Source organism: Alosa alosa, chromosome 9, assembly GCF_017589495.1.
Source record: "Alosa alosa isolate M-15738 ecotype Scorff River chromosome 9, AALO_Geno_1.1, whole genome shotgun sequence".
In the NCBI taxonomy this organism is placed as follows: Eukaryota; Metazoa; Chordata; class Actinopteri; order Clupeiformes; family Clupeidae; genus Alosa; species Alosa alosa.
In genome coordinates, this window is record NC_063197.1 from 21,497,427 (window position 1) to 21,519,289 (window position 21,863).

General features: G+C 44.3%; 1 protein-coding gene across 1 annotated transcript in view; it reads left to right on the forward strand.

Moving 5' to 3' along the window:
• The window catches only part of obscna (obscurin, cytoskeletal calmodulin and titin-interacting RhoGEF a), a 48,112-nt gene continuing 26,249 nt past the window's right edge, over positions 1-21,863 (forward strand). Inside the window, exons 1-35 of the mRNA XM_048252885.1 lie at positions 1-42; positions 991-1,087; positions 1,877-2,143; positions 2,318-2,479; positions 2,737-2,841; positions 3,057-3,323; positions 3,684-3,953; positions 4,237-4,503; positions 4,809-5,072; positions 5,425-5,691; positions 5,860-6,129; positions 6,233-6,499; positions 6,835-7,101; positions 7,418-7,690; positions 7,851-8,114; positions 8,306-8,572; positions 8,742-9,008; positions 9,624-9,890; positions 10,069-10,335; positions 10,464-10,730; positions 11,227-11,493; positions 11,756-12,022; positions 12,569-12,835; positions 12,998-13,264; positions 13,387-13,653; positions 13,970-14,236; positions 14,511-14,780; positions 15,090-15,368; positions 15,538-15,795; positions 16,109-16,375; positions 17,954-18,220; positions 18,734-19,000; positions 19,896-20,162; positions 21,002-21,268; positions 21,454-21,720. Coding sequence (XP_048108842.1) covers positions 1,051-1,087; positions 1,877-2,143; positions 2,318-2,479; positions 2,737-2,841; positions 3,057-3,323; positions 3,684-3,953; positions 4,237-4,503; positions 4,809-5,072; positions 5,425-5,691; positions 5,860-6,129; positions 6,233-6,499; positions 6,835-7,101; positions 7,418-7,690; positions 7,851-8,114; positions 8,306-8,572; positions 8,742-9,008; positions 9,624-9,890; positions 10,069-10,335; positions 10,464-10,730; positions 11,227-11,493; positions 11,756-12,022; positions 12,569-12,835; positions 12,998-13,264; positions 13,387-13,653; positions 13,970-14,236; positions 14,511-14,780; positions 15,090-15,368; positions 15,538-15,795; positions 16,109-16,375; positions 17,954-18,220; positions 18,734-19,000; positions 19,896-20,162; positions 21,002-21,268; positions 21,454-21,720 — 8,593 coding nt within the window. The 5' untranslated portion in view covers positions 1-42; positions 991-1,050. The remainder of the gene's footprint in view (positions 43-990; positions 1,088-1,876; positions 2,144-2,317; positions 2,480-2,736; positions 2,842-3,056; positions 3,324-3,683; positions 3,954-4,236; positions 4,504-4,808; positions 5,073-5,424; positions 5,692-5,859; positions 6,130-6,232; positions 6,500-6,834; positions 7,102-7,417; positions 7,691-7,850; positions 8,115-8,305; positions 8,573-8,741; positions 9,009-9,623; positions 9,891-10,068; positions 10,336-10,463; positions 10,731-11,226; positions 11,494-11,755; positions 12,023-12,568; positions 12,836-12,997; positions 13,265-13,386; positions 13,654-13,969; positions 14,237-14,510; positions 14,781-15,089; positions 15,369-15,537; positions 15,796-16,108; positions 16,376-17,953; positions 18,221-18,733; positions 19,001-19,895; positions 20,163-21,001; positions 21,269-21,453; positions 21,721-21,863) is intronic.

Consider the following 21,863-nt stretch of genomic DNA (forward strand, 5'->3'; position numbering starts at 1 on the left):
GAGGAGAGCTGCCTCCCATGTTCCAACTGCCCAACACAGAAGGTGAGTTGATCAGAAAATGACCTAATTTCAGCCTCAGGTGGAACATGGATTTATTTAAATATTATGAAACTTGATATTTATGTTGCTCATGGATTTGCAGACTTTTAGTCAAAGGCTATATGTTTAAACTTAAAATGTGTATTGTGAACTCCAACCTTATTGACTCCAACAGAGGCTATTGTGACATGGGCATAGAAACATAATTTGTTGTCTACAGAGAATGTGCATGGTCATAAAAAGTTTTAATCCAATCTAATAATGTTCCTTGGATGTGGTAGCTGTCCCTGTTGCAGTGACTGATATCCCTGACCAGTGCTGGACATAGGGAGAGGTAGTGTCAGGTGTCTGATTGTCAGGGTGCTAAAAGGGAAAATCAGGTTCCTGGAGAGGTTCACACTTGTCCCATATACAGAGTGCTGTGTGTATGCTCTACTGAGAGCACACACATTTTGTGAGGGAATTCTGAACTGAACTGAAGTTTGTGGCCTTGAGATCTCGCTGGTCCTGGTGTCAATGGCAGGTCGTTAATCAGAGATTGTTGTTGTTGTTAATGATGTGTTGTTTGACATGTATTCCATATCACATTTCACTGTCATCATAACTATATGAGTTCATGGAACCAGTTACATAGCCATGAGTAAAATGTATTTTAGTCTCAGTTTCTCCAGTCTCAAGTCCTTGTCCTTGAATCAAGCCAGAGGTTATCCTGCTGAAAGACATACTTTACTATGTACATAGACAAATGGGGAAATACTTAGCTCTGGCTATTGCTGGATATTGATGTCTAGGCCAGTGCTCATGTTCACATGATGTCTTGTATGTGGCTGTATAATAGACCCTAAAATACTGTCCATAAAATGTGTTAATATTTGCTAGTAATTTACTGGATAACATTTATTTCTGTTGCTTTAGTGTTAAATTATGCTAATGCTAACCCATGTGAATCAGAGATTGATCTGAAGAGAACCCCTTCATGGTAAAAGGCGGCCCATCCACCTTGAAGGAGAGATGAATGATAAGACAAACCCAAAGCTCAACATGGCATGTAAGTATACTTTCTCGTAATTCTTCTTCAAGAAAAGAAAAGTGATAAAAAGTTGTTTTCCTTAATAGCTTGTGATATGTCTAACTACACCATGGCACGTGATGTAATCTGCGAGGTGTTGATTCAATTCAGATCAGGAATGTAGCAGCCGAGCAGCTGTTTCTACAGTCATGGGCCTGTATACTGCCAGGAGGGGTCAGCCTTATGTTCCCACAGCCCAATGGTCCCACAGCCCTATTTTCCCACATTTCTAGGTTAGGGTTAGGGTTATGTTAGGGTTAGGGTTAGGGTTAGGATTAGGGTCTGGGGAACCGCTGGGAGTTTGTGGAACTACATTCTCTCAGTTCTACAGCCCACTACATGGGCTGAGAGATTTTGAGTCCCAATTTGTATTTAACTGCCTTTATACAGTGTCCTTAAAGGAACTTTTTGGTAAATAAGCTTATTTGCCATCTACCTGAGTTAGATTAGAGGATACATACCTTTCTCTTCTCTGAGCATACATAAAATAACCCAGTCTGACACTGTTAGCCTAGCATTTTAGCTATAGGCTTTAAGTTAAGTTAGTAATAAATGCATTAACCCCAAATCCTAGCCATAGATAGCAATCACAAGTAACACCATGTTGTAATACAGTTACACTGATTATCAATTAGGCGAGCATTCTGTATTTAGCACCTGACTGCACTTCAGTTCAATTTTTGTGTTTGTGTTTAAAGTGAGAGTAACCATAAATGAATACCGGTATTGTAATAAATAAATTATGAATCACTGATGTGTTGGTATCAGTGAAGAAGATTCAGGTGGTGAGGGGTCTGGAGGATCTAGAACTGCTGGAAACAGAGTCCTGCTCATTCGAGGTGACTCTCAGCCATGGGTACGTGGACGGCTCCTGGACCAAGGATGGCACCCGGCTCAAGTCCAAGCCCAACTGCCGCATCAGTACCCAGGGCAAGAGACACATCCTAACCCTCACCCGGGTCTCCCTGGGAGACACAGGCGTGTTCTCTTTCCAAGCAGAGGGTATTCAAACATCTGCTAGACTTGTGGTCAGAGGTATCAACAGTTACTGCAAACGCATAACATCTACAAACTAAACTTATAATCTTGGCTAAGTCAATTGTGGTGAAAAAACAACAACAACACATGTGTTTTTATTTTGTTACCAGGACATGTCTGTGAATATTTTAATCTAACCCCCTCAGCTGTAACTGTTCCATTGCCTCCCAGCCAGGGATATCAGAATACTGAGGGATCTATTGGATGCAGATGTGACTGAGAGAGAGAGTGTATCTTTTGTGTGTGAGGTCAACCTGGAGGATGTAGCTGGACAGTGGTACATCAACAACAGCAGACTGAAAGCCAGAGACAATGTCAAAGTTAAACACGAGGGTAAGTCAATTTCAGTTCTTGTTGGCCCCGCTGAGATGATCAGCAATGGCATTAGGAAGCAATTTCCAATTGGCAAGGTTTATGCTTTTTCACGGCAGAAGGTTTTCCTTACAGATAATCAGACATTCTGTCAGTCTCAGTGATCATACTTCTGCCTTGTCTGCATGGTGTTATTCTGAATTATGCAATTCAGCCTCAACAATCACTGCATTCACAATTAAAGACACAGTCAAGGTTATGCCATTGTTTTTATACAGGGAAAAAGCATACGCTCATCATTAAGTCTGTTAAACCGGAAGATGCTGGTGAAATCAAGTTCACTGCAGAGAGTGCATCTTCAACTGCCACACTAAGTGTTGAAGGTAAAGAGCTTGAGTTATTTGTGTGTCTTCCCTCTTTTACCTCAATATGCAGCATTTTCTTTTTTTGTAAAACAAGGAAATGTTGTTGCAGGATGTTATGCTATGGTCTGGTTTAAAGTTAGGTTTAGTAGAACAGAACCCATGTTCCCAGCAGTTAAATTCACTTAAATAAGTAATTTTTTTGTCGAGGTAAACCAGTGGCTCTCTTGTCCCAGAACTCCCAGTTCAGATCATCAAGCCGCTGAAGGTGAAGATTGCCATGTACAAGCACCGAGGCCTCCTGGAGTGCCAGGTGTCTCGTGCCAGTGCCCAGGTCAAATGGTACAAGAATAACCGCGAGATCGCTGCAGGCCAGAAGTTCCAGATCCACAGTGATGACGTGTACCGGCAGCTGATCATAGAGGATGTGGCCTCCTCTGACGAGGACACCTACACCTGCGATGCTGGTGATGATAAGACGTCATGTCAGCTACTGGTGGAGGGTGAGATGCTCAGATTCTGATCAAAGCTGTCTTTTTAAGTTTAACTGGTCTAATGTGTCAGAGTAGCTGGAATAGCTGTTCTGTTTTTTTTTTTTCTAATCATAGCATTATTACCCTGTGTCATTGAATGAATGAATGAATTAATGAATGAATGAAACTCAAAGTGGATAAGACATAACAACAATTAACACTTTTAATGAATGAAAAAAATGAACAATGAAGAAATAATGAAAGAAACTCTCATTATGAGTGAAAGAATGAATGTGTGACAGGAGGAGCAAATGAAATAGACCACTTTGTTTTTACCAGTAAACTGAGACATGGCTGCTGATACAGTTGGAATGGTGTCCGTTCTTGCAGAGCAGGCCATCAGCATAGTGCGAGGGCTCACCTCGGTTGTGGTGATAGAACCAAAAGAGGCCAAGTTCCGTGTGGAGACCAGCATAAAGTCAGTGCGGCCCCCGAAGTGGACCCTGAACGGGCAGGTTCTGGTGGACAGCCAGGAGGTGCGGATCGAGAAGGAGGGCACCATACATTGGCTCATCTTCACGTCCACCAACAGCACCATGTCCGGTCCTGTGCAGTTCACCTTTGGCAAGAGCAAATCCACTGCACAGCTTACAGTCAAAGGTAAGGTGTCATCTCCTTTAGTTTACCGTCAAAGACAGGAAGTCTTCAACAACTTCAGGATTAAGAAGACTGTCAGAAAAAAAGTTGATAATTCTTGTTCCAAGAGTGGAACTCTGTTTTAATCAAGTCTATTTTGAAGGGTTCGGTTCTGGACCCTTTTGGTCAGAACCGTTGTCAGAAACTTTGGAGAGGGGTTCTGCACATAACCTATGAAGGACCTATTTTGTGTGTGTGTGCGCACGTATCTGTCTGAAGTTGCATTGTTTCTGTTCTGATCAACCAGAGCGCCCATTGGCTGTTGTCCAGCCACTTGAAGATACAACCACCAAAGAACACGGCTCAATCACTCTGAGCTGCGGCTTTAACCCCTCTCCCCGCCTGGTACGCTGGTTCAAGGGGAAGAACCTGCTGTCGGACTCGGGGAAATACAGCATAAAAAGAGAAAAGAACCGGGCTGAGCTGACTATTCAGAACCTAAGAGGAGCGGACTCAGGAGAGTACCGCTGCCTGGCAGGAGGGTCAGAGAGCAAGGGCATCCTCACTGTGGAAGGTGAGTCTAAAAAAGGCATCTCATGGATAATAAGCATAATGGAAGACATGCATTAGAAGCAATTATTTGGAAATATGTATTAGTAAACATAGCTATAAAACTTTGATTGGTAGCTTTTTCCCTCCTTACTTGCTGTGAAGTTGGAAGCCAAGGTGGGCAATGCTTTTTTGCAAGGAATTAGTAAGATTAGTATGAACCACCTCATAAAATGAATGCCCTTCACTTTGTTGGCTGGTTAGGTTATTCCTCTGTAAAATGGCATATTTACCATTAGCCTTATTTGGCCACATTGTATCTTTTGGTAGTACGCAGACTTCAGATCATAAAACACCTGGAGCATGTGGAGGTAGAGGAGGATGCCAACGCGACGTTTACATGCGAGCTGAACTACGAGGTACCCAGTGTGCAGTGGATCCTCAACGACCGGATCCTCCACACAAACAACATCCACAAGATAAACAGCACCGGGAAGATCCACAGCCTCACCCTCAGGCGGCTGTCCCCGCAGCAGAGCAGGGTGACCTTTAAAGCCCCCGGGGTCAGTGAAGCAGCCATACTGAAGGTCAAAGGTGAGACCAAAACACCAACAGTCAGGTTCAGTAAGGGCTTCTTAGATGAATTGATGCTGTATTTAGTGATATAGGTTGATAATTTGGAGGATCAAGACTTTATTAACGAATATCAGTTATTATTTTATTTAAACAGATAAAATTATAAACTCTAGGGCATACAATTGTTTTGTAATAATTCTTTTTTTTTTTTAAACAGTGAGGAGTATTTTGGCTTTGTTTTAGCTGGTCTTGCTGTATGTACAGTAAAGCCCAATTATTGAAATTACAGTAGATTTGCATTTTCCTGAAGTGTAGCCCATGCAGGGAGATGTTTTAATTCTGTGCGCTGGCTGCCTGGTTGGTCTCTAAGAGAGGCCAGCTGTCTTTCTCAGGTCCCTGGAGGACATGTCTGGGGAGGAGCGGAGCGACATCTGTCTGACGTGCGAGGCCTCCAAACCCAATGTGGTGCCCACCTGGAGGAAAGATGAGATTGTCCTAGAGGCCAGTGAGAAGTATGAGATACTTCAGTCTGGAGGATCCCTGGCCCTTATCATTCACAATCTGTGCAAGGATGACGCAGGGGAGTATGTCTGTGACCTGGGCACCAGCCAGACTAAAGCCACTGTCACTGTTCATGGTATGCACAATTCAATAGGTTTTAAAAATATATATTTAGATTTTTTTTTACTACAGTTCTAGTACACTACATTATACTATACTATTTACATAATTTCCCATTCATTAACAGTTACATATAAAAGCTATGTGAATCTTTTGGGTTAAAAAAAATAAACTTCTTGTTAAGATCTTCACATTACCATTGCCAAACGGCTGAAGACAACATCAGTCCTTGTAGGGGACAACTGCAGCTTTGAATGTGTGTTGTCGCACGAGCTGCTGGAGGAAGCCTTCTGGTTTCTGAATGGTCAGCTCGTGGTCAGCAATGGCAGGATGCTACTCTCCAGCAACGGCCGGAGGCACAAAATGAACATCGATGAAGTCGCTATCTCAGACGCTGGTGATATCATCTTCACCATCAAAGACCTCAGCTGCCAGACTGTGTTGTTTGTCCAAGGTGATCCATCCACTCTTTCCTCATTATGACCTGCCATTGCTCCCATGTTGAAATTCCATTCATTGTAAATGTAGCTGTGTGGCCTCTGTTGTTTTTTCTACAGAGAAGCCCGTAAGGGTGTTCCGGGACATGCTCAACTTGCGGGTCACCCCAGGGGAGGACGCCGAGCTGAGTTGCGAGATCACTAGACCCGAGACGTCCATCAAGTGGTTGAAAAATGGCCACGTCATCCGAGAGAGTCCCAAGTACGAGATCTCCCAGAAGGATCACCTGGTGAAACTGATCATACGCAACGCCACTCTGATGGACTCTGGAGAGTACTGCTGTGAAGCTGAAGGGATCGCAACCAGGGCCAAGCTAGTGGTCAAAGGCAAGGAATTCCCTCATGTACAGTGTGATGTTTATTTATTGAAGTGGGCCGACTGAACGAAGAAATAAATGTTCACAATTTTAAATGGCCATTGAGGAATGACTCACTTTTATTTTGTAGTGTGTGTTTGTGTGTGTGCGTGTGTGAGTGTCTGTATGTCTGTCCTTTTCTCTCTCTTTCTGTGTGTCAGTGTGTGTGTGTGTGTGTGTGTGTATCAGTGTGGGTGCTGGTGCCATATTACAATGTGGTCTTGCTTAAACTGACGGAAAATCAACCATCCTCTCTCTCCCTCCCTCTTTTCCTCTTCATGATTACTCTTGGCTGAACACTTGTAGACCTTCAGCACACGTTTGCTAAGGAGCTGCGGGACACACGCGCTGAGGAGAAGAGCATGGTGATCCTGGAATGTGAGACCAAGCAGCCGGCCACCAAGGTGACCTGGCTCAAGGGCATGATGGTTATCAGCACGGGCTCCAAGTACCTGACCAAGCAGAAGGGGGTCTATCTCTCCCTGACCATCTTCAACCTGGAGTGGAGCGATGAAGATGTGTACACGTGTGACGTTGGCACCATGCAGTCCAAGGCCCAGCTGACCGTGCATGGTATGACAGGGATAGGGGCAAATTGGGCCGTGGGAGAATTTAGCTTTTGAACATTTAAATCACATGCAAGCATGTGCTAGATGTTAGCCAAATGTCTCAGCCATGTGTTTCCTGGGTCACCCTTGGTTGGTCTTCTGTAGACTGTCTAAAGATGGTCATATTACAGATGGTCTTATTAGAAAGACAGAACTTAAATTTCAGCAAACAATCTGTAAAGTCTTTGTAGGCAGAAAGTGATACTATTTTCTGTATCTGACCTATGTTATGCTTAACATAAGGCTCATCTTCTTGACCTTGTTGTGACCCCCTCACTTAGGTCGGAAGGTCCTGATTTTGGATGAACTGGAGGACATTGAGTGTTTGGAGGGGGATACGGCCATGCTCAGGTGTCGCATCTGCCCGAGCGACTTCATCGAGGTGAAATGGTACCTCGACGAGACGCAGCTGTACACGAACGACCTTAATGAGATCCAGGTGAATCCGGGAGGGTATCACTCTCTCGCCATCAAGCGGCTTGCCAGGAAAGACTCAGGCACCATCTCTTTCGTGGCGGGAGACAAGCGATCATATGCCTCGCTGCTCGTCAGAGGTAATGACCATAACATGTGGTGAAGAATGAAGATGGGTCTTTGTAAAGACCCCTCTGGCATCAGCCAAGATAAACGTTTACACAGAATATCCAAAGGAGTGTAATCATATTGACTTATAACCTGTCTGTTTTTTTTCTGTGTTTGGCATCTGATCACCAGAGAGGAGGCCCACGATCCTACGGCCTTTGGAGGACACAGAGGCGATTGAGGGAGGAACTCTGGTTCTGTCGTGTAGGACGTCAAAACCGTGCCACATCCTGTGGTATAAAGACGGATTCCTGGTGTGGAACTCCTCCAGGTTCTGGACCAGCCGGTCAGGGAACGAGGCCAGGCTCACTATCCGGGAGGTGATTGATACTGACGCTGGGGTTTATGAGTGTGATGCTGGAGCAGTACGCACTAAGGCCAAAGTCACAGTGAAAGGTAATGTTACCTTTGCATAATTCACTATTTTACTGTTGCAAAATTCACCATTACATTGATTTACGATGGAGAATTAGGGATACTAAAGTCAAAAATAGCACAAATATGTGCTATACCCGATACTATAAATCTTTAATAGCTACCAATTTGCCAAAATGATCTTCTATGTGAAATGTTTCTTTTGGTTTTAGCTGTGCCTGCTGAGTTTACCCGTAAGCTCGAGGATGTGGACGGCAAAGAGGGGCAGAGTGTCACACTGTCCTGTGAGTTCTCCCTGCCTGGCGTGGTCTACATCTGGAGAAGAGGAGCGGAGACGCTGAGAGCAGGAGATAAATATCAGATGAAGCAGAAGAAGTTCGCCATCCTGCTCACAATCAATGATCTTAAGGTTCATGACAGTGGAGATTACAGTTGTGTGTGCCGGGACCAAAAGACGACCGCTAGCCTGATAGTAAATGGTAAATTATGCAGGAACTGCATAAAACACACACACACACACACACACACACACACACACACACACACACACACACACACACACACTACCACACACAGCCAGAGACAGATACACTGGAAACAAGTCACCTTTGTCCAAATCTCATCACTGAATCTGTCTGCCATTCCCAGCCATTCCAATATCTTTCCGACGAGAGCTGCGTAACCAGGAGGTGGAGGAGGGCCGGAGCGTGACCCTGCGCTGTGAGCTCTCCAAGCCTGGGGCACCGTTTGAGTGGAAGAAGGGGGCAGAGAGGCTGACCAGTGAGGGACCGTACCAGATCAAACAGAGGGATCTAATGGTGGAGCTGATCATTAAGAAAGCCCTGGTGCAGCACAGTGGCATGTACAGTTGTGTGTGTGGAGACCATATAACCACAGCCACACTCAAAGTTAATGGTGAGAAGCTTTTTTTTTACAAACAGGAGCAACCTTAAAGGTTGGTTGTCATAGATAAGATCCTATTCACCAACTACTGTATGTCTGTCTATGCTATGCTGGTTTGTCCATGTTATTTTAAACGTTTTGTCTTGTTTAGCATAATGCATAGTTTGGTGTATCTCTATGTCTATCTTTGCACTATTTCAGGTTTTAACGTTTTTCACAATTTTGTATGAGATGTTACTTTGACTTATGTTGTTATGGTGTTTTATAAATGGTTTGCAAAGCATAGCTTTGTATTTAATGAAAAGTGTACAAAAGGCACGCACCAAGTTTTGGGTACTGGACAACAGCAAAAGTCACAGCAATAACAAGTCTGCACACCAGGCGTAGCTCCCAAGCAAATATTTAATGACTTGATGTTTTGGGGCAAGCCGTCTGAGGAAGGGTTTTATTGTTATTGCAGCTACGTCTGGTGTTCAGACTTTATTGTTATTGCTGCAAATTGTAATTAATACCTGTCTGCTCTGGTATTAATAACACTATTATCCCTCTTACTAATCTGTGAGGTAGATTTGTGACTTTGGTAATGTGATTCATTTCCCTGTCTGTGATGTGCCTTGGTGCCTCCAGCTCAGCCGGTGACCTTCAGGCAGAAGCTGCGGAGCGTGGTGGTGGAGGAGGGCAGTACAGTGAGTCTGCGCTGTGAGCTATCCAAGGCCGGCGCCTCAGTGGAGTGGAGGAGAGGAGAGGCACTCCTCTGGAGCGGGGACAAATACCACATGAAGCAGAGGGACATTGTGGTGGAGATGAAGATCCTCAATGCCACACTGGCCGACAGTGGACTTTACAGCTGCATCTGTGGCTATCAGAAGACCACTGCCACTGTAACAGTGAATAGTAAGTGTGACGAGATAGAGTTGCTCATATATGCACATATTTTTTTCTATTCTATTCTATTATATTCTATTCTATTCTTTGATTGGGCAATCCAATGTATATTTATTGGTGTTTGAATTTACATTATGGTTATTAAATTTACATTACGCCCATTTACATTGAACTTATTTCTCTCTAGTCATTCAGGTCACCTTTAAGGAAAAGCTAAAGGATCAGACGATTGAGGAAGGCAACAATCTGACCCTGCGCTGTGAGCTCTCTAAGGCAGGAGTCCCAGTAGAGTGGAGGAAGGGTGGAGAGCTCATCGAACCCGGAGAGAGGTTTCAGATGAGGCTCAGACAAGCCACGGCCGAGCTCTTCATCTTCGAGGCCGTCCCCGAGGACAGTGGTGTCTACAGCTGTGTGTATGCTGAACAGAAGACAAAGGCCACCATCAAAGTCACTGGTAAGGGGCAATGTGCAACCTTAAGCCTTTGCAACAACACTCAGTGTATCTTTGGTCTATAAGCCAGGTGGAATGATGCCATTATATGTAATTGAATGTATATATACGTGTCATCATTGCTTCTGTAGGTGTACCTGCCACGTTCATCCAGTCCCTGAAGCACCAGGAGGTGTTGGAAGGAGGCGAAGTGGTGTTCCGCTGTGAAATCTCCAAAGCTGGAGTCCCAGTCGAGTGGTACCGAGGGGACATGGGGATCCAGGCCGGGCCAAAGTACCAGATGAAGCATGACGGAAGGTTTGCTGAGCTCCAGATTAGAGACCTGCAGCCTGAGGACGCTGGGCCGTTTAGCTGTGTGACAGGGGGACAGAAAACCACAGCTGAAGTCAAAGTGAACGGTGGGTCTATTTTTGTTACAGAGACCACAGAGGGTCATATTTCTAGCCCTATAAATGCAAACCGATATCACTGTGTTACCGTAAAACATTAATTTTACAAGATGTACGATTGTTGTCAGCATTCAGTCTGGCCTGTTACACAAATGAGTTTTGCACCAATGAAATCACAATAAGTCTTTCTTTATATACTCAATTTTATTAATAACGTTGTTGGCAGGATTCAGCTTGGCTTTTTAAACAAATGGTATTGGCAACACATTAAGTCACAGTTCCGAATGTTTTTCATTCATGCACAGACACTTTCTATGCCTCGTATTTCTGAATGGCATTCTGAGTGCATTTTTGTATCACAACATGGCACTGAACAGCATGTTTCTATTGAAACCAAAACAGCACAACTGTGAACGTCAGCTTCTTTAAGAGATGCCGTAAAATATACTCAGAGAATGTTCATTCGAGGGGCTCTGCCATTCTAATTCTGATTTTATAACCTCAGCGCATCCGGTAACGTTCAACCGAGAGCCTCAGGACCAGACAGCAAAGGAAGGGGACAGTGCCGTGTTCAGCTGCGAGATCTCCAAACCTGGAGCTCCAGTGGAGTGGAGGAGAGGCAGACTGATTCTGAAGTCGGGGGAGAAATATGAGATCAGACAGGATGGAAAGTACAATAAGCTGGTGGTGCGGAAGGTGGAGGAGAGCGACGCCGGCAGATACACCTGCAAGACTAAAGATGCCCAGGTCGGGGCAGAGCTCAATGTGAAAGGTAAGACAAGTCTGTACAATGCTCCGGAAAGCCCAAAAAGGCTATTATTTTTAAATATTTTACTGACACATTACAGGCTAATATTATTTCCCTTGATCTTTTACAATGATATTTCATCTTTTTGATGGTATATTCTTATACATTTCTATAGGTTTGACCTTTAGGTCAAAGGTCCTGTTTATCACTCTGTTGGATGTAGAAGACACAAACTGAGACCCACAGTATTCAAAATTCTTTTTATTTTTTCTGTGTCTTTCTCCAGCTCTTCCTCCTACGTTCATAAAAGAGCTGAAGAACCTTGAGGCTGAAGAAGGCAACAGCGTGATGTTACGTTGTGAGCTCTCCAAACCCGGCACGTCGGTGGAGTGGCGTAAGGGAGCGGAGCTGCTGCGGACCGGCGAGAAGTATCAGACGAGGCAGAGAGAGGGCGTGGTGGAGCTGTTGATCAGGAAAGCCCTTCCAGAAGACAGTGGCGTCTATACCTGCATCTGCAAAGAGCAGAAAACAGCAGCCATCGTGTCCATAACTGGTAACAGAAATAAGATTTCAAGAGAAAGACAGACATTGTGTGTGTGTGGGATGTTACCTTAAAGGTGCAATCAAACAACATACATTATAGTTTAACCAAGGACCAAACGAAACACACTAGAGAGGTAGCTTAACCCTCCCTTCAGTATTCCCATAGAAACTCCACACAGGGTTTCATTACAGGCTGCCCCCACTGTTTTCAGTTTTCGGAGCCTGGGCTGCCTACAGGGTTTTTTACAGTGTACTCGTGGAATGGGCAGCTAATGGTCATGAGAAGATGATTGTTGAATGTGACAAAAAATGTTATGGGCGCGTACAATCGCTGACTGCACCTTTAAGGGTATTTACTTAGCTTAACTAGGAGGAGCAAGATGAGACATACCCAAACCCACTTGTATTGGTTGCATCTTGAACATGCTATCCTGCTACTATACTGCTTCTCTCTGCTACACTCTAAGTCATGAACCTATCTACGAGTTGATGCTACATTACTTCATGCATCTTGTTCCCACACTGATGAAACATTCACTGTCACCCCCTCTTTCAGCAACCCCTGTGACATTTAAGCAAAATCTGAAGAATCAAGAGGCCGTGGAAGGGTACACCATCACCTTGAGATGTGAGATGTCCAAAACTGGAGTTATGGTCAAATGGAGGAAGGAGAATGAATTGCTGACTGCAGGAGTGAAGTATGAGATGAAGAGAGAAGGGAAGATTGTGGAGTTGCTCATAAACGATGTGTCTTTGGAGGACACTGGCATATACAGCTGCTCAGTAGGGGACCTGAAGACTACGGCAGAAGTGAAAGTGAGAGGTATCGTTCATTTTCTCTTTCAAGGTGTTAACAACTTATTGGATTAATGTGTGGAAAAAGCAATTACTGCAGATATCATCAAAATCAAAGAATTAGTTCAGATAGATTCGGTGACTCCAAAAATTTATTTTCATGATATTTCATTTTGGCTTGGTTGCACAGCTCTTCCTGTGACCTTCAAGCGAGAACTTCAGGACCAGGCCTCGAAGGAGGGCGACACCGTGGTCTTCAGGTGTGAGCTGTCCAAGCCTGGCGCTCCCATCGAGTGGAGGAAGGGACGAGTGGTCCTGATGCACGGGGACAAATACGAGATGAAACAGGAAGGCAAATTCACCAAGCTGGTGATATCCAGTGTAGAGGAGAGTGATGCTGGGAAGTACATGTGCAAAAGCAAAGACTCTGAGTCAAGCGCTGAGCTCACTGTGAAAGGTAATATAAGGTTTGCCATTCACTAGGCATGCAAGGAACTCAGTGTAACTTGCCTCCTTTTTGATTGATGTACGATATTTGTCAGCATATCTAAGCAGGTGTGTTTGTTTGTTTGTTTCTAGTTCCCCCCATCACTTTCAAAAAGAAGCTGGCTAACCAGGAGGTTGAGGAAGGAAACAGTATCACGTTGAGCTGCATGCTGTCGAAACCAGGCATCCCAGTAGAGTGGAGAAAGGGAGATGAGGTCCTCAAGTCTGGGCAAACCTACCAAATCATACAGAAAGACGCAACCATGGAACTCTTCATAAAGAAGGCACAGAAGGAAGACAGTGGTGTCTACAGCTGTGTGTGTGGAGACCAGAAAACCAAGGCCACCATTAAAATATTTGGTAGGAGGAAGCTTTTGTTCTCACACTTTATATTACACAACTCTTGTTACATAGTAACTATTTAGTACAGTGTAACATTATATACTCCAGAATAAAGTGGAAAGTGATATGTATAGTAAAACTAAGGCTGAAGGAAACACATTTGCTTAAGGTTGGCAATGCAGTTACAGAATATTAAAGTGATGTAGGAAACTGTTAGTAAATTTGGTACACTGTCCTTTATAGTGCATTCTATTACAATATGGCAAGAGCTCTGTTAATAAGGATTTATATCCCATCTATGAAGTGACCTAGCATAGTTGATTTTCTTCCTCAGCGATTCCTGTGACGTTCAAGCAAAGTCTGAAGAACCAGGAGGCCTCGGAGGGAGGAGTGGTGATCCTGAGGTGTGAGCTCTCCAAGGCCGGCGTCTCGGTGGAGTGGTGGAAAGGCGAAGACGAGATCCTGCCCAGTACCAAGTACGCGATTAAATACGAGGGTCAATTCGCTGAGCTGCAAATCAACAACGTGAAACCCAAGGATGTTGGGGAGTACAGCTGTGTGATTGGAGAGATGAGGACCACTGCAGAAGTAAATGTCAGGGGTAGGTGCAATAACATGGACAGGGCCATTTTGTAGTGAAACGTTCACCCAGAGGAGCAAAGAACCCATGTTTCATTTTGATTGTTACTTCTCTGTACACTGCCTAGGAGTGCAATTGAATGAGAGTATTTATGAACATGAATTACAGATTAAAAGCATTCCAGCTTAATTTGGTATTCAAGTTCCAGAAGCTTCCTAGGATTCAGTCACAATTTCACAAGCTTTATTTGCCATCGTAACTGTACTTTATTGTCTACTGTCCATTCCCCCTTTAGCGGCTGCCTCTGTGTACTTTGAGAAGGAGCTGGAGGACCTGGAGGCCACTGAAGGAGAGTCTGTCACCCTAACTTGTGAGCTCTCAAATCCCAACGCTCCAGTGATCTGGAAGAAGGACGCTGAAATGCTCAGCCAAGGGGCTAGGGTCTCCCTAGAGCAACAGGGCAACACTCATGTGTTGGAGATCCGCCGGGTGAGGCCAGAGGATGCCGGAGTTTACACCTGTAACACGCGAGGCAAGGTGACCAGTGCGAAACTTAAGGTGAAAGGTAAGATAACATGCTTTTCTTTTGTAATGTGGCGTGTGTTAGGTTTGAGCTTTCCTTGAGCAGCCAACATATTGTGTGTCTAAATGTAGTTTCTCTGTTCATATGTCACACAGGTATGGTACTACAGTGAAATATAATTAAAGGCCAGTTTTCCTTGTATTATATAGATTGAGCAGAGATTTCCATTGAGGTTCTCTTTAAGTGTAGGACTAGGCTTAATCCATGTATAGGACACTGGCCCTAAATGTATACAGTAGTTATGAGTTGATACCACAAAGAACTGCATGGATCCTTTCCCTTCTCCTCCAGAAAATGTGAAGATAGTGTCAGGGCTACGCGACCTGAGTGTCACAGCTGGAGAGGACGCCCACTTCGTGTGTGAGGTTTCCCATGACGACTACGCTGATGGCGTGTGGTGGCTGGGCTCCACCGTCCTGCAGAGGAACGAGATGAACCAGATGAGCTGCCGAGGCCGGGAGCATCACCTGGTGCTCACCAGGGCCACCGCCGAGGAGGCCGGGATCGTGGCGTTTGCCGTGGGGAATGAGAGAACCTCAGCTCGCCTGCGTGTGCTAAGCAAACCCAAAGGTGAGGAAGTCCACAGGAAAATAGGATAAGCAGTGAGTTTGACATATTTAATGCAAGGGATTGGAAGATTCATGACCATCAGTACAAGATATCATTTTTCATTTTACATCTGTCATGCGATTGTGCTCTGTTTTTGAAAGTAACAAGCATTCTGTCTCCATGGTCATAGTCTTAATCGAGCAGAAGTTGAAAGACACCACCATCTTCGAGGGAGGCACGGCCACTCTATCCTGTGTGACTTCTGACACGCGCACCCCAGTTGCCTGGAAGCGGAAAAACGTGGTTCTCTTAGCGGGAGAAAAGTATGAGCTGCGTAAGGAAGGGAAACTGAACCTTCTGCTGATTCACAGTGTAGAAAAAGAAGACACTGGGCTATACACGTGTGACACTGGTGATATGCAGTGCAGCGCTACTCTCACTGTCAAAGGTAATATGGATTCCAGAGAAGTATCCTTTAGGTCTGACAAAGGTCATGAAGTGCCAAAGGTCGTGAACCTGATGAAGCAAATTGCGAAACGCGTTGTTCACGCTGAAGTCAGCTGTATACTACTTTTTTGACTTCAAAGGTCATGAAGTCTCTTGAACTCCATGCAACAGAGGGCATCGCTTGTCACTTGTAGATATTAGTAGTACTAATGTTGTATGCAAATACTACAGTAAGATGATCCATTCAGCAAATTCTCAAGATGACATGGAAGAGGAGCGCTAACATTTATTTGGTTTTTGTTTGGTTTCCTCAGAGCATCCCCTGCGTTTCCAAGAAGAGTTACAAGGCAAGGAGGTTGAGGAAGGTGACACAGTTCTCTTATGCTGTGAGCTCTCTAAGCCTGGCGTGCGGGTGGAATGGAGGAAGGGTCGTGTGCTGCTGAGACCTGGTGGCAAGTACGAGATGAAGCAGGATGGCTGTGAGCTCCAGCTGCGTATCCATGACGTCAGCGCTCAGGATAAGGGAGACTACACATGCTCCGCTGGAGATTTGCAAACTACTGCCATTGTCAAAGTGAAAGGTATGATCAAAGCTGTGACACAATAAATCACAGACAAGTGGACTTTCACAAATTTGTATTAAGCTTCTGTGAAGTGCTTTACCAACCATTTTCTAAGCAAAACTGACAGCAAGCACATCCAAGTAAATGTCTTTTTGTTCACAAAACGTACCCATTAGCCATTAGCAGTTCTTACAGACCACATAAAAGAATGTGCTTATTGGACTGAGGTCAGGAGTACACCTGATTTTATTTTAGTGAAGATAATGAGGTTCGCTCAACCATTTAATCTAACTCGTCAGCAAGACCAGAGCTAGGGCCTACTCACACTATGCCATCCGTACCATACCCGAGTAAGCTTGACCCGCAAAGTCCGGTTCCTTTGACCAGAGTAGCTCCGTACTGTACCCGGGCACAGTACCCTTATCCGTGCCCGGGTCCGCATGAGGTGGACTCGGGCACGGCACATTTGGGTTTATGATCGCGCCTATGCAAAGATTCTGGAACACAGCAGCTGAACCGTGCCTGGATACAGTTTTATAGCATGCAGAGTGCGGACCAAGAACGTGAGAGAACCGTACTCCGGCATGATACAAGTGAACCGTGCCCAGTGTGCACACGCCCCTAATCTGCTAAAGAACTGCACAAAAGCTTATCACAGAACATGGAGTGTCTTTTACACCCTAAACCTGAGATTTCAGAACTTTTGAAGGAACAATAAACACACAAACATGAAGGAATTATATTCCATAAATATGACTGCTGAACCCAGGAGAACATTACAGAAGAAGTCAAAGACAGCCTAAGTCGAGTTGATCTGGCATTTACAGAAGACAGCTAAAGTTGTGGGCCTGATCTGAAAATCGCTTGGAAGAATTATGCAGTGCTGTAGATTAAGATAGATTATAGTAACAATATTTCTTTTCATGTGACTGAGAATTGAGAATGAAGAACATATGTTTGAGATGAGTATAGAACCCTGATGCAACTTTGCCTGCAGCTCCTGGTCTAGATTTGCTGAAGCTGTCAGCGTTCTTGTTGTCATGGTGAATGTAACACAGAGAACAGAAAGGGTTTGGGGTGTGTCGGTTTGATGTATGGAACTGTTGATAGTAGAAAAGGGGGAACAATTCATCCAGGGTTATTTTAGTACTAGGTGTTGCTTGAATTTCCCCTTGAGGATCAATAAAGTATCTATCTATCTATCTATCTTGTCCTGCTGATCTATTTCTCTTAGTTACTCACTGAAAGCGCTGCTGTTAAGAGCAATGTTCCTGTATGCTGGTATAAAAGGTGTGCAACTTTATGGATGTTTGGGTAAGCAGGTAAATTCAGTTCTAGCTAAGTAAATAAATAAATAACAATGAGGCAACAGTTGAGTCTGCCTATGTTTTGTTTTGTTGTCGTTCTGGTTTATTAGTTCCATTCATCCAAGAGAATCTACAGATATACTGCATTTACCGTGTCACTGACAGTACTTGCTTTTCTGCTTTTCACCTAAACACTTTACTCCCATTCTGTTCACCCACTACATTTCATCATCATGTGTTTGTTTGTGTTTGACACAGTACTTTTTTACTCCCGTCATTTTACCCCCAGAGCATCCTCTTTTCTTCCGGGAGGAGTTGCAGAGCCAGAGGGTAGACGAGGGTGAGACAGTGGTCCTTTGCTGTGAGCTCTCTAAGCCTGGCGTGCCGGTGGAATGGAGGAAGGGTCGGGTGCTGCTGAGACCTGGTGGCAAGTACGAGATGAAGCAGGATGGCTGTGAGCTCCAGCTGCGTATCCAGGATGTCAGCCCGCAGGATAAGGGAGACTACACATGCTCCGCTGGAGATCAGCAGACCACAGGCTCACTGAGAGTAAAAGGTAGAAGTATTCCGATGTCCTAAAGGGATCTGGTTTAGCTTACGTTACACAGCCCTATGCAGACTAATACAATATGACAGGTCAAGGCATTGGTGAACACCCACGCTTATGGCCAATTCTGACTTCAACGTGGCCAGGGAAAAGACAAAAATTGTTTCAGACATTTACAGCTTGGCGCCTCACTAAACAAAGTGATTACAAAAAAACACACTGGAAAGAAAAACATGGCACGCCGCCTAGACCAGCTGTATGCATTTTTGTCTCTGTTTCTCCATGTACTGTAAGACAATCTTATGTCTGAATGTAAATAAGAATTTACAGTGAGTCTTATTCTGTCAGCGCCTTGGTCAGTTTTATCCTGTGCATCTAAACTAATGTTTATTTCAGAATGCACAATTCCCTCCTAAATCCCTACACTTAGGGGGACTTTTTGTGTACAGTATGTTTGTGTATGTCTGATTAGTTATGCACCATGAACATGCTGACCCGATGTTTGTGTTTGGTTTTCTCCAGAGAAGCCCTTATTCTTCCAGGAAGAGCTGCAGAGCCAGGAAGTAGATGAGGGGGAGACGGTCCTCCTGTGCTGTGAGCTCTCTAAGCCTGGCGTGCGGGTGGAATGGAGGAAGGGTCGTGTGCTGCTGAGACCTGGTGAGAAGTATGAGATGAAGCAGGATGGCTGTGAGCTGCAGTTGCGTATCCATGACGTCAGCGCTCAGGATAAGGGAGACTACACATGCTCCGCTGGAGATCAGCAGACCACAGCCCAAGTCAGAGTTAAAGGTATGCTAATGGTTCCTTCATGCATGTGTGCTGAAGGTCCCTGCTGGCTCGGACAGACCATGAATCCATTTGGGTATACACTGCTCTCACCCGTCCTCAACCTCGTGAAATTAAGTTAATAGGTTTATAGTAATAGTAACAGGAATTTGTCCACCCCAGATAGCATTTAACTCGGGCATGTATCCAGCAAATCTAATGTAGTCACTACTGCTGTGAGGGCCACCAAGATGCTTCCTATCAGTTCCTTATGTGGATAGTTTCACCATTTGCACAAGTACTTAAAATTATCCACATATGCCCGTGTGAGTCAAAATATAGGCTCATGTTTTGAAAGACTTTAATTATGAAAATTAGATGATAGGACCAGGACAAACAAAAATAAAATGATTGTGAAACAAACTACCCTTTTGTGCATATTACACTACTATTAAATGCTAAATCAGCATTCTCTCTCTCTCTGTATACAGTATTGATTTGTTTAGCTGTAACAAAATGTTGCCACATTTTGCTTCTCCGTAATATTTCCAGGGTTGCTCTTTTTATTATTCTACCCTTTCAGTGCATGCCATGTTATGCCATCACTGTTTCTCTTGGGACCTGTCTTTTGGTTACTGGAGAATTGGAAACTCCATTGAAAATGTAAAAGAGTCCACTCCATACAGAACATATTTTAGAATAAGAGAAAAGAGCAAAAACACATTTGGTGTAATTGTGGGATATTATACTGTCACCACTCACCAACTCCTTGAGGAGTTTTCTTTAAGGGGCCTGAATAACTTCAAGAGTTGGACAACTCCAAGTGAAGGTCACTAAGACGGCCTGTGTTTTCTTCGCCTGCTTGTGAAGTGAGTTGGCTCACTTAATGTTCCCAAATTTCGATATTTTCTCTCCCCAGAACACCCCCTGTTTTTTGAAAAAGAACTGCTGAGCCAGGAGGTTGAGGAGGGCGACACAGTTCTCTTATGCTGTGAGCTCTCTAAGCCTGGCGTGCCGGTGGAATGGAGGAAGGGTCGGGTGCTGCTGAGACCTGGTGGCAAGTACGAGATGAAGCAGGATGGCTGTGAGCTGCAGCTACGTATCCAGGATGTCAGCCCACAGGATAAGGGAGACTACAAGTGTGCGGCTGGAGACCAATACACCACAGCTTCAATCAGGGTGAAAGGTACTGTATAGCTCTTAACAGACCTCAGAGTGTAGGTGTGGGTTTGCTCCTCTTTCAGATAGTTCCCAGTAGACCCAATGGACATTTATTCTCCACGGGAGGCGGTTTGTTTATTCATTTACCTACCTGGTCACTGAAGTCTTGAGTTCACTTAGTGAGATTCCAAGACATATATCAGACCATAATGCATGAACCAGTTAATGTCTACTGTTACAGTATATAGTGGCTTCTGTGTGGACCACTTAAAGTAAATAAATATGTCTGCAATTCTTCTGTATGTATTAAATTCAATATGTTCTGTTCATTTTCCCTTTTCCCCAATTTTGCTTCATGACAATTCCTTGTATTTAAATGTCTGTCATTTTGCCATAACCACGGCAATCAGAGAGGACATCAACTCGCACACTTCTCCATTAACATAGCTGACCACTAATTTCCATGTATTAGCTGCCTGCAAGTTCTGCCAATCTAAAGACATGAAAGAACATACTAATTTGCTTGAAATTGTTCGCATATTAATAGGCAACTCCATACTGTCCACACAGTAAAACTAGAAGAGAGGTTATCCAATTTTCTATCCCTCCCTATGCATGCAGCCAATCGCATCCACTCATTAGTAAACTCAGAACGACATAGAGTCAAGTCTGAGGTCTGACTTGATTAATGTTGGACTGTTAAATCAGACAGACACAGCAAGACTCTGGTCATAAGCCTTCCCATCAATAAAGTTACCACGTGCCAAGTATTATGTGAATACCTCTGTTTAAATAGAATGATCCGATTTTCAGCAAATTGACTGACCTGATCTGCTCTGCTCTGATCTGATTTGATTCCCCCAGAGCACCCCCTGTTCTTCCAGGGAGAGCTGCAGAGCCAGGAAGTAGATGAGGGGGAGACGGTCCTCCTGTGCTGTGAGCTCTCTAAGCCTGGAGTGCCAGTGGAATGGAGGAAGGGTCGGGTGCTGCTGAGACCTGGTGGCAAGTACGAGATGAAGCAGGATGGCTGTGAGCTGCAGCTACGTATCCAGGATGTCAGCCCGCAGGATAAGGGAGACTACACATGCGCCGCTGGAGACCAGCAGACCAAAGCCACTATAACAGTTAAAGGTAAAACTAATTTCTGGTCAAAATAATTTGGGACCTTAGTAATTCACCAAAAGTTTCCTGAATCTCAGGAAAATAGGCTTAGTGGTAACTCTGAGTAGTGGCACAATAGTACCGTATAACAAAGGATATCCTCTAATCAGAATACTTCATGCAGTTGCTTACCTCCTGTGTTTTCTTTTTTTTAGAGTACCCCCTCTTCTTCCAAAAAGAACTGGAGAGCCTAGAGTCAAAGGAGGGTGAAACGATCTTCTTGAACTGTGAACTCTCTAAGCCTGGAATTCCAGTGCAGTGGAGGAAGGGTCAGGTTTTACTAAGGCCTGGTGGCAAGTATGAGATGAAGCACATTGATTGTGAACTGCAGCTGTGTATCCATGATGTAAGCCCCCAGGATAAGGGAGACTACACATGCTCTACTGGGGATCAGCAGACAACTGCCTTTGTAAAAGTAAAAGGTACAATAATCTAAAACGTCATACAATGCCATAAATATTGGGACCAAATATGTAATTTGTTAACGCTGTGGTTTGGCGTTATTTTATTTTTCTTTTTGTGTGTATATTTTTTTATAGGCTCAAGTGATATATTTAGGTTATAT